General features: G+C 52.2%; 1 protein-coding gene across 3 annotated transcripts in view; it reads right to left on the reverse strand.

Annotated features, from left to right (window-relative positions):
• Positions 1 to 2,640: 2,640 nt before the first annotated feature.
• Positions 2,641 to 12,014, reverse strand: part of LOC103610962 (neurofascin) — a 36,456-nt gene continuing 27,082 nt past the window's right edge. For 2 of the 3 annotated variants that reach the window (XM_008595016.1, XM_008595017.1), the window contains one exon: positions 7,912 to 8,908. In XM_008595016.1, the coding sequence (XP_008593238.1) occupies positions 8,677 to 8,908 (232 nt within the window). In that variant the 3' untranslated portion in view covers positions 7,912 to 8,676. Of the gene's footprint in view, positions 6,342 to 6,498; positions 7,778 to 7,911; positions 8,909 to 12,014 lie in introns of those variants that run through there. The other variant, XM_008595015.1, reaches the window with a different exon arrangement.

The following is a 12,014-nucleotide window of genomic DNA, read 5'->3' on the forward strand; positions in this document are numbered from 1 at the left end:
CTCTGGGCTCTGAAGAGAGGCAGTCGCTTTGTCTGGCCTCAGTCGAATTGAAGTTGGCTTTTCTTCAAACAAGACGCTTGCTTCATCTCTCTACTTCTGTCGCCTTGACGCTTCTGTCCCTGCTCTAAAAACTGGGCTGGTGGACCCTCCCACCCCAAAATGTCATATCCAAGTCCAATATCCATATATCCAATATCCAAAGGAGATGATACAAAAAATTTGAATTCACCTCGCCAGTTCTTACAAGGGATGGTTGTCTCATCCATTCACTCATTCGTTTAGTCCTTCCGTCGGCCCTGGCTATGAGCCAGACACCAGATTGTGGATGCAGGGATGAAAACGTGGTCTCTTGTACTCAGGATGTTCACAGTTCAGTGAAAGAATAGACAATAAATATCGTATGTCCATTTATTGAGCCCTTTGCCCAGGATACTTTATCATCATTTTTACTTACTTGAATGTTTCCCATGGCCTGAGCTTCCTGAGAACTGGAATTCTATTCTACTTATCTTACATCATTAATTGGCACAGAGTAGGTTATTAATACATGCTTTTGAATTGAATTAAATCACCAAACCTGGGAAATATGAGAAATTCTTGCATGTTGGAAGGAATTAGCGTGGAATGTCTAGAATTTAGGGTACATATGGGGATTGGTTAAATATGAGTCTGGAGATGTGAGGGTCAGATCATCAAAGATCTAATGTGCCAAACCAAGGAATTTGGACTTTATCCTATTGTAGCAAATGAGGATTTCAAGTAAGGAAATGACTTGACCAGACTTGTATTTTAGAAGATGCCTCTGGCTGCAGTTTCATGGGGGAGTAGGCAACATAGGAGGCAAGGACACTGTCACTTCAGGCCAAAGGGGTTTGGACTAAGGGTGGGACTGTGCGAATGGACATGAGAGATGAGTCTCAGGGACAGCCTGTGAACCTGAGTGATGACAAAGGATTTTTCTCATATTCCAAGGAGTGAACAGGGAGGTTCAGAGATGTAGTGTGACATACCCAATGAGTTACCCTACAATTCGGGAAGAGCCAGACCTGAAAATAAGGTCTCATTTTAATCTAATGGAGTGATAACCCCTCAAGTAAGGGAGAGTAAACACAAGTGGGTTGGATTGTTACTTGGTGTTTCTTTGTCCAAGAGAGTTGGGTCTGCATTTCCAGGGGAATCCTTTTGCCCTTACTTCCCATTACTACCTATAAACTATCAGTTATCTTTCTATAAAAGTGGAACTGCCTCCTAGACCTGCCCTCTCTCCAACCCCACAGCCCCCGAGGCAAAAAAGGGGGTTTACAATGTCTGGGGGTCCCTCATGACTTATCCTGCCTGGGGGATGCTCTTTGGCCCCTCCTCAGTGAGAATTAGCACTACTACAGGCCAAAGTATCAGGAAAGGAGGCATGGCAAAAGTGGAGTGTTGTTCCCCAGTCAACAGAGCCCTCTCTGTCTCTTTTCCTTCCCTAGCTGGTTGTTGATCAAGACTCCTTTGAGGCTGTTGAGAGGGGTTTTTGATTTGTAGTAAGCAGTTTTATTCACTCTTTCAACAATATTGAAAGTCTGTTCTGTGCCAGGCACATGCTGGGCACAGGCTAGTGTTCTCCCATCTAAGGGCAAGAGGTGCAGGAAGAGGAGGAGCTGGGAGACAGGGCAACATTGCAAATTTCCTTCCTTCTCCCAACTTTCCCAACATGGCAGTTTTAAATGGTGCGTGTGCACACACAGTCACCTTGAATCAGGGGTGTCTCCATGACTGTGCACATTCCTATACCAGTCACTCCACAACTAAAACACGAATTGTGCAAATGAGTTTTCCAGAATATGACCAACTTCTAGATGGGGGCTGGTATGGCAGAATCCCATGAGTGTGCTGTCTGGTGCTCGTGAAAAGCCCTTTCACTCACCTCTGTCATTAACCCCTTGACATCTCTCTCCCATCCATTAACCAAGGAAAATGAACAAATCACATGGCCAGAGTCCATTTTGAACAACTTTTATTATATGTTTAGTGTTCTCTATACAAAAGAAATCAGTTTTTTTTTTACAGTGATTCAAAAAAAAAATTCTGAATAATTGGGGATTGGTTAAATATGAGTCTGGAGATGTGAGGGTCAGATCATCAAAGATCTAATGTGCCAAACCAAGGAATTTGGACTTTATCCTATTGTAGCAAATGAGGATTTCAAGTAAGGAAATGACTTGACCAGACTTGTATTTTAGAAGATGCCTCTGGCTGCAGTTTCATGGGGGAGTAGGCAACATAGGAGGCAAGGACACTGTCACTTCAGGCCAAAGGGGTTTGGACTAAGGGTGGGACTGTGCGAATGGACATGAGAGATGAGTCTCAGGGACAGCCTGTGAACCTGAGTGATGACAAAGGATTTTTCTCATATTCCAAGGAGTGAACAGGGAGGTTCAGAGATGTAGTGTGACATACCCAATGAGTTACCCTACAATTCGGGAAGAGCCAGACCTGAAAATAAGGTCTCATTTTAATCTAATGGAGTGATAACCCCTCAAGTAAGGGAGAGTAAACACAAGTGGGTTGGAACAGAAGTTGGCCATGTCACAGCTCAAGAGGACTGTGACTGATGCTCAGCTCAAGAGGAGTGTGAAGGAGTTGGCAAAGAGTTGGGAGCCGGGCGGAGAGACAACACTGACTGAGGACATTGCATTTGAGAATCAGAATAAAGAGCAGGCCGGGGTCATCGGATCTATATCATCTTTGAAAAAGAAACAGAGTAGTACACAAAATTCTGGATATCGTCTCCCAGACTTTTGTGTTTATTGCTTCACTGAAGTCTTCACATCTGCTGAACCCCAGCCCAGCAGATCCCCGGGAGGCAGGCTTGCATGGGCTTTGCCGCCTCTCAGCACGCCGCCAAGGACAGAACGGACTGAGACCCCTCCACGCCTCACTCCCGAGGAATACAGTGTGCCGAGGGCCCGGTGTGCTGCAAGTCAAGACACCAAGCTAAGGGGTACAATCTAGGTTTCACAGTTAACAAATACCAATCACCTTGTCGTTCTGTTCTACTGGCCTGGGTCTGCCCTTAACTGCACGGCTGGGTTAACAACAGGCTGTCGGAGACGGACTGACCTTGGACTCAGGAAGATCCTTCTTTTGTCTTTCATTTCGGGAGGCGTATGGGGGATGTGGGAGAAGCAGCAAAGAGGTACAAGAGGCTGGACCAGCAGGACAGATCTTACGTAATACCTCTGCTTGGGGAGGCAGCTGTGGTGAGGTGAAAGAATACTGGACAAGGAGTCAGAAGGCCCAAGTTCCAGCCCTAACCTTGCCTTACTTTACCAGCTGTGTGATCTTGAGCAAGTCCCTTCACTTGCCTGGACTTCCATTTCTTTCTGTACAATGAATCTTTTCCATTAGATCAGCTCTGTGATTCCTTTGCACGCTGAAATCTGATTCTGGCCTGAGCTATGCACCTTTGTACCTGTTTCATTTCCATCCTCATCATTAAGAAACATCCATTTAATACTAATACACTGGTAAGAGAAGTACAGGGTTCGAGTGTGGCTTGAGACACTATTTGGTGGGTCTCGTGGCTTTCCTGGCTGGCTGTCCTCTCCCTCTGACCCTTCTCTGCATGTGTCTCAGGAAAGCCTGTTCTCAGGAGGGGAGGAAAAGACAGGGTGCTTCTCTGGGTTTGGCTTGTGTGGGATGGGGACAGCCACAAGGTCTGGGGTGAACTCACACGGGTGGCCCCTGTCTAGTTTAAGGGAGGGGCTGCCCAGGAGTTGGGCTCTGCTCAACTTGCCTGTGTCTCCCAGGGCACAGAGTCTCCTCCTGACATTTCAAGTTCTTTGCTTCATTGGTTTGAGTCCTCTCTATTTTTCTTTTTTTAAATCAAGGCCCTCCTACACGCTACTCCTGAGCCACCATGCAGAGCTCCAAGCAGGTTCCTTTGCTTCACAAGGCAATTTCTGGTGGACCTAACCACAGCCGTGGGCTGGTATGGGTGTGGCAGGGGGTGGGCAGAGTGGTGACTGGGCAAGAGGGCCACTCTACACCAAGGCATCACGAGTGGGGTGCAATACTCTGTGCCAGCACCCGAGGAACCTACTCCCTCCCAGGGCAGTGATTCCCTAGCACCAGCCCCAGCTGATGGAAAGCCTGAGAAATTTCTCCTCTGCACAGTATTAGCAAAGCAGCCTCACAAAGACTGAGATAAGAATGTGTTACATCCCTGCTCCTTCCATCAAGTGGGCTGTTTGTGATGCTCTGACATGGCCCTGCCCTCCAGGAGGGGACATAAAGAGCCGACGTCTGTGCTGTTCTTGGGAAAGCTTCCCTCTTCTTTGGATCAGACTCTCTCTCTCTGGGTTCTGCCTACAGGTATCACCCAAATAGGGCCCAAACCGGGTGGCCTCTGCCCATCCCCCAAGTTGCCCATGGCACCCACACTGAGCCCTCTGTGTGTCATTTCATGTGGGACTGGGTGTGGACAACCCCTCTCTGAGACAACGTCATAATCTGGATTACTACCTCCCAGAAGGACTGCCCTGCAATTGGGCTGTGGCCTGCTTTATGTATGGGTGCATGCTGTGGTGCTGGCAGTGGCAGGGGAGTGTGTCCCTTAGCTGGAAAACCCACAAACATCCTCAGATCTGTTTCCACCCCCTCCCAAGGCTAACCGTGGTCAGGGAAACTATGAACACACTATCTGGGCCCAGGTTGCAGATGTACCTCGCAGGGTTAGCAAACGTTGGCACTGGCTGACTCTGGGACAAGCAGTCACTTCTGCAGACCTTGGGACTTGCCAGGAATGAGGAGGGCCAGGTGTCTCCAACCTTGCAGGGCAAAGGATCTGGGCAAGGGAGGGAGCTAGTCTGGCTTCCCCTTTAGCTAAAACTCAACCATCTCCTAAAAAGCAAGGTAGAGAAAGACGGGTCCCATTCACCATAACCCAGGCAAGGTGGCAGGCAGCTGTCCCTGACGCTGCAGCTTCCCAAACCCTGGCCTCCCTGCTCCTTCAAGTGGACCCATGCCCTTCTGTGGAGAGAGGGATTCAAAAGAGGGACTGAACAGGGGAGACAGAGGCACCAGAACAGAGACAGGTTAAGCAGCTTGTCCCAAGCGGCAGAGCAACAAGGCTCAGGAAGCAGGACGGTCCCTCAACTCCACGCTGCAGGTCTTGAATGCCCCGTCTTGCCCCGCCTTACTGACCAGATGGACCAAGTTCTCCCTTGGAATCCTCTCCCTTCAAGCTTGGAGCCACCAGCGGCTTAAGCAATGGAGGGCAGAATGCTCCCAACTCAATAGCCATTGTGTCCCGAGACTCGGTTCCAGAACTGTAGGCCCCAGGAGGGGAAGGGACCACATCTGACTCACCACAGTATCCAGGGCTCAGGCCTGAACTCAGACTACATGTTCAAAAAGTATTTGTGGAATGAACGAATGCATGGACCAATAAGAACATGGGAAGCCACAGCTGTCGCGGCTGAGCACGCAGGTGGGAATGCAGCCCAGTGAATGAAACTTCCAGAGAGTCACTGCTAGATGACCTGCACCTCTTCTCTCCCAGCCGGACAGGCTGAAGCACCAAGGTAGTCCCCCACTCCTGGCATCATTGTTGGTATGTGCTGGGGTGGCTGCTTGAGAGACCCAGCTGCAGGGAGTGCTGGGCAGTATGCTTTCCTGCTGAGCTGGGGTGGACTCTGGCATGGAGTCCACAGAAAACGGGCTCTCCTCTTCCTGGAAAGGACTGCCTCCTTCACCCTGCAATCCGCACACATCAGAGTTTGATCTCTCTGAGCACCTGCTGTCTTTGCCTGGGGGAAATTTGGTTCTTCAGCCCTAGATTTGCTCCTGCCTGGAGGGCTGTGATCACGTGGTGGTGGCAGACGGCCCTCAGCACCCACAGAATGACAGTCCGAGAGAGGGGGCTAACTGCGTTCACTTCACATACAAGGAAGGATGGTACAGAACCTGGCAGGACACTGCAATACGGTGCAAAGACAGGCTGAGGACTCACCTCTTCCCAAGACCCTTAAGGCAGAAGAAGCCCTTCTCAGTTTGTGTGGCAGACTTTCCAGAGGCAGGGAGATGGCCACGGTACCTCTAACAGTCCCTTCCCGCCCTAAGAGCCTCTCTTCGGTGCAATGGGTTTGCTAACATAGACAGTGCCTGAGAACTGACAACTCTGCTCAGATCCAAAGTGTTTTTCGGAAAGGCTGGTCCTTCACTTCAGCTCAGAGGCACGCTCCCTGACACTCCCTTCAGGGGCAGTGGGTCTAGGCTGCAGGAATGCCCAGCTGTCTCCAAGCAGATGTTGGAGGAAAGCCAGGGGAGGAGACCCCCTGAGCTCACTGCCCAGCCTTCTATTTACCCTGTTCCCTTTCATCATGAGAGAACTGCCCCCCAGGCTTCTAGGCAGCAAACCTGGCAGCAGCTTGAGCCAAAGGACCATTACACACTATCAGGTTCAAACAACATTACTGGAGGGGAGGAGACCCCCTGAGCTCACTGCCCAGCCTTCTATTTACCCTGTTCCCTTTCATCATGAGAGAACTGCCCCCCAGGCTTCTAGGCAGCACACCTGGCAGCAGCTTGAGCCAAAGGACCATTACACACTATCAGGTTCAAACAACATTACTGGCTCAGCTCTGGGCCACGATTTCTTACCTGTAGACAATGTGTGTATATCTACGGATTTGACCTTCAGCTGAATGATTATTAAGTGATGCAAGCATTGCTAATACCTGTGTGGCTTAAACATGTGGCAAATGATGCTTTAATAAAGTCTCTGAAGGACACTGGTCCTGCCCAGGCTCCCCGACCAGCAGCTGGAGGCTCAGATCAGAGGGAGTTCCTGGGGCAGGTGATCCATTCCTGACAGCCGGCCTCACCCTCCTCACACTGACTCATGCTGCAGAAACAGCTAAGGGGTTACTCCCAGGCTCAAGATTTCACTCTCTCTCTGTCTCTGAGGCTAGGTACCTTTGGTTTCAAAAATGGATTAGGTGGGGAGGGTGAAGGCAGCACCTTCGGCCTGAGAACTGCATGTCTGTGAGTGTCTCCATTTGGGGCAACAGGGTGAGGGCACATGTTGAGTGGCTGCTTCTGGTCCTGCCAGGACACTTGCATAGGCCACTCTGTTCTTCTCGAGACAGATGTCGCTGGAGGCTTCACGGCTTGCAGGGTGGGGGTGGGGGGTGGGGAACTTCAGGGACAGATCAGAGCTGCATAAGGCATATGAAGAGCATTGAGTCCCTCCAACCACCAAGCAGGGGCATCACAGCACTGTCAGTACGATACCACCTCAGGGTCCCCTGATATGTATATATCCTAATGAAAGGACAGACCAGCTCAGTCTTGGGGCAGAAGGTCCCCATCCACACACCACGTCAAACACGAGTCTCAACGTCATACAGAAATGACTGAGGAGATGGTATCTGCTAGAGATAAAAGGGGAGCAGTGCTTTACACCCCCAAACACACCAGCAAACCTTCTGCAGCACAGGGCTCCTTCTCCTCGGGGGTAGCAGCATAGACTCCAACCAGGTGGGCAGGTGCCCTCTAGCCTGGACATAGTGGGTATGGTCCTCTCTCCTACATCCTGGGTTTCGCTGATGGGAAGAAGTCCAAAGCCAGCCTTTTTCTTCTCTCTAGAGGTGAGCACAGTTCCCCAGGGAGCAGACACTTGATTTTCTTCTGCTTGAGGTACACGGTCACTGGAGTCGAAGTCCTTTCCACCAGTGCCCACTCCTGTTCCTCAGACTTCTGAGTCAGTGCAGCTCATGTCTTGGAGACTCTGGAGGAAGGGGCTGGGTAAGAACGAGGAGCAGAGGTAAACTCGCCTCCCAACTAAAGCAGAGAGAGGCAAGGAGGTCTTCCCACCCTCTTCCTGCCAAAAATACTGTCATTTTCCAGAAGCTCATGTCTTGGAGACTCTGGAGGAAGGGGCTGGGTAAGAACGAGGAGCAGAGGTAAACTCGCCTCCCAACTAAACCAGAGAGAGGCAAGGAGGTCTTCCCACCCTCTTCCTGCCAAAAATACTGTCATTTTCCAGAAAGCCAAGTCCAGTTCAGCAACTGACAAGGCCCAGGCGGACGGGTCGGGAGCAAGGGGAGACATATGGCGAGAAAGGCATCCTTCAGAAATACTGGCCCAGCGGCGGCTCGAATCCTGCAGCTTTCCTACATGTTCTGTTACAGGGCAATCCTTTTTGCCTATGTTTGCATTTCCTGGGGGAGAATCCACCTATTCTTTCTTTTCCAGGGACATTTCTTCAAAAGGAAAAGAAAATGGAGACATTGGGTCTGGAGGGGGAGATGTACAAAATAAAAATTAAGACAATAAAACGTACCATAACCAACAGAAATGGGGGAGCATGTGTGCCAAGGTCAAGGGTGTGGCGTGGCGGAAAGCTCAGGGTGGCCGGGAGTCGGGGCAAGTCACTGGGTCCCATCCAGTGAGCTTAGCTGTGGCTCCAGCTGTCTCACACTGGTGGTGCCCAGAGGGGTAGGGGGTCATTGGGAGGGGGCTTGTGGGTGGCTGGGTGGTCACTGGTCCTCACAGCCTGGCAGACCCCCATATTGTACCCTTGTCCCTGAAGGTGGCGGTGGCTTTGCGGTAGGTCTGCAGTGGCTTTGTCTCCCCCTTTCCCCTCCTCCCACTTGCAAAGTAGTGGCTGTGCCCGGGTGGGCTCCGTTAGGCCAGAGAATAGATGGCATTGACGGGTGACGTGGCCTCCGAGCTTTCGTTGCCCTCTGTTTCCTCCTTGTCCTTTTTGACTGTGTACTGGCCGATGAAGGAGCCGTCTTCATTGAACTGCCCCTCGCCCCCCTCGCCATAGTCCACCAGGCTGTCGTCGCTTTCCTGCTGCTTGATGGTGCCGTCCAGAGATGTCTGGCTGCCCTGCAGGGGCTTGTTGTCCTCATCACTGGCCAGAGAGAGAAACAGAATCAGGGCCTGGCATGGCCCAGTGCAGCCCAAACAAACCCAGGCGGGGCAGATGGGGCAGCCAGCCCCTTGCCAAGCACATGCCTGCACCTCTCAGAGAGGTCAGAGATCCCCCAGGCCAGCCCCCACCCAGTTCTGCAGAAGGGAAACTGACGCCTAGAGAGGACAAGCGTCTTCTCCAAGATGAGGTGGCAACTCAGTGCAGAGCAGGGACTGGAGCCCACACTTCTGAAGTCCTGGTGCAGGGTCCTTCCCGTGAGAGCAGGCCACTGTCTGTGGTGGGAGCAGACGGAGGATGGCCACCCCACAGAGAGGTGGAGCAATGCTTGTGAGACCATGCAGGGTGGGGAGTTCTTGTCCTGAGTGTGTCACTGTGTGATTTTGTGATGCAGGTCTTAGTCTGTCTATCAAGAGGGGTTGGATCAGCTTTGACCTTCTGTGATCTGTGAATCTGCAGGAAAAGGCCCCACCCTTTACACAAAGCAAAGGAACAAACCTCTTCCCTGCCTTAGTGTTGTTTCTCTTAGCTATCTGGTTTATCTGCAGATACTATCATGTTGGGCCCAGCAGTAAGAGACAGTAAGAGAGTGCTGCGGGCAGCAGGAGGGAGGGGCATGTTGATAAGTGCGTGAGGCCAGCAAGGCTCAGAGGGACCTTCCCAGCTCTTCAGAGTCCCTCAGGCCTTGGTCTTAAGCCCCTCCTGTGCAGGGACAGCAAGAGGCAGGTGGGTAAAGTGGACTCTGCCCACTGGGAACAGACGTCCAGTCAGGATGTCTGCTGTGCTCCTGAGGAACGAGGGACAGCTGCCTGAGCCGGCGTCTGCTCAGACACTGCGTCCTTCCCCAGCTGCAAAACTCTCTCTGCCCTTTAGACTCAGAGGGGGGACCAGGTGCTGCTGGCTGCACTTCTGAGGTGAGACGAGCCCCCAGGCAGGAAATAGCCGGGGACCAGCAGTGGGAGCCTGGGTCCTAGCAGGTGAGGCCACAGCAGTGCCAGGTGGTCTGAGCACACACACACCGCACCTCCCCTGCTCCCAGCCCACACTCAGTCCTTTCTGGGCGTGGGGAAAACAGCCGGCTGCGCGGTCATTACAGCAGGCAGCATTCTTGTTTCTAATAGCAGCGTCGGGCAAAGACAGCCATCAGGGGAAGGTGGTGGGCCAGAGCCAGAGCTAAGCGATACGAGATGGAAAGCTATTAGCCCACTCCCCGCCATGCGCTGAGTGAATGCAGCCCCATTAACGCCGCCTAAGTGTGTTTGCTGACGGCAGTGCTGTGGGAGACAGGCTGGAGCGAGGAAGTAGGCCTCCAGGGCTGCGTTGAGTTTGTGCAGGAAGTGGAACTCGCTCTTTATGAATTGGCAGATTCTAACCGTCAGGTTCCTCACCCCACTCGACAGTCTTTTTCACGTGCACCCCTTCCCCAGGGCCCTCTACTCCACCCGCAGGAGCATGAGGATTGTGCTCTGTGATTTGTGAGAATTCCTGCCCTGGTTCCAGGCAGGTAAGCTGAATGCAACCACTGGACAGAGGCAGTCCAGCCAGGGTGAGAGGCAGGGGATGGGTCTTTAGGGTGTCAGGGTCTTGAAGGGAAATGGATCTAGGTCTGGAAAGAACAGACCTCTTCTAAGTGCTGCTTGAAAGAAAGCAGTATGAATGGGGATAGCCCTGGTCTAGCTACTTGTTCGCCTAGTTCCAAGAAAACTTCAAGGTCCAGGTGGACAGACATAGGACAGAAAAGCAGAGAGAGCCCCCATCGGAAAAGAGGCCCAGCAACTCAGCCCCAGAATGGAGTAAGGTTAACAGAACTCCTCCTTGCCCCCAGGCCGCAGAAACTTAGCATTAATTTCAGCCTTTTCCCAGTTTAGGGCTCTTGGGCTCATCCCAGTGGGGGCTCTAGAATGAATGCTGCAGTGATGTGTGTGTGGGGGTGTGAGGGTGTGTGAGTGTGTGTCCCCCTGTGTGTCGGGGCATGTTCCCGTTATATATATATACCCAGCCTCAGTGTCTGGAGGGTGGGGGGAGGCAAGTATTTTTGGCCAACAGCTTTGGTGTATGGGCAGGACAGGTGCACAAAACAGCAGCTTCTCCCAGTGCAGGCTGCCTGGCCCTGTGTTGGAGCAGGGCCTCACCTCTCTTCTCTGGCTGCACTGAGGGTCTCAGGGAGAGAAAGCCCCACGGCCTTTGGAACTAAAAGCCAGGAAATGGCTCTCAGCCCATGGGGAAGCTGGGCCCTGCCAGGGGAGCTGAGGACAGGGAGGGAAGAAGGGGAGGGCCCACTTGTGCTCGCCCTTCTGGGAGACTCATGGGGATGCTGGGACTGGATGGACAGTTATGGTCCCTAAGCTGCCAGACAGGCTCCTGTGTGGGTAGTGGCTCCACCATCCATTGATCTGATCCTGCTTACGAGGCTGCTGATGGGCAGAGTGGCAGAGGCCCAAACAGGATAATGAGAGGTTGCAGGAGGACAGGGGTGACCTGGGTTCAGACAGTAACTGGGTGGGGGTAGGAAAGGAAGGCTCTGATCAGACATTTCCTCCCACCCCATTGGATTTGGGAGTGAGACTCCACGATCCACCCTGCATGACTCCTGAGCTCAAGATATACTTGACATCAAAATGGACAGGTAACAGCTTTGCAAAGCCCAGAGACAAAGCCCCATGCAGACGTGAGAGGGAGCATGGGTGTAAAACAGCAGCACTAGCTGGAAGTCCGGCCCCTGGTCCTTCCTGCTCTGCCACTAGCTCACTGGGTGGAGAGTGCAGAGTCTTGGGCAAGCCAATTCCCAGTCTGGACCTTAGTTCTCCCATCTGGGACACAGAGTGCTGGACCAGACACCTCTCCAAGTCCTATTCCAGTCTAGAGCCCAGAGATATTGCCAGGTTCATGGGGAAAAGGCCTAGAATCAATCCTCCCCCGCCCTGGGTCATTATCTTCAGGGTTAGGGGTGGGGTGCAGGCAGAGAGGAATCCTGAGTGCCCACCTCATTTCACAGCCAGAGGGGCCCAGGGCTCATTTTCAGAGTAAAAGGTGGAAAGATACAAACAAGGAATTCAATACACTTGAGATGTGCAGCTGAATGAATGAA

Source organism: Galeopterus variegatus, unplaced genomic scaffold (genome assembly GCF_000696425.1).
Source record: "Galeopterus variegatus unplaced genomic scaffold, G_variegatus-3.0.2 Scaffold12156, whole genome shotgun sequence".
Lineage (NCBI taxonomy): Eukaryota > Metazoa > Chordata > Mammalia > Dermoptera > Cynocephalidae > Galeopterus > Galeopterus variegatus.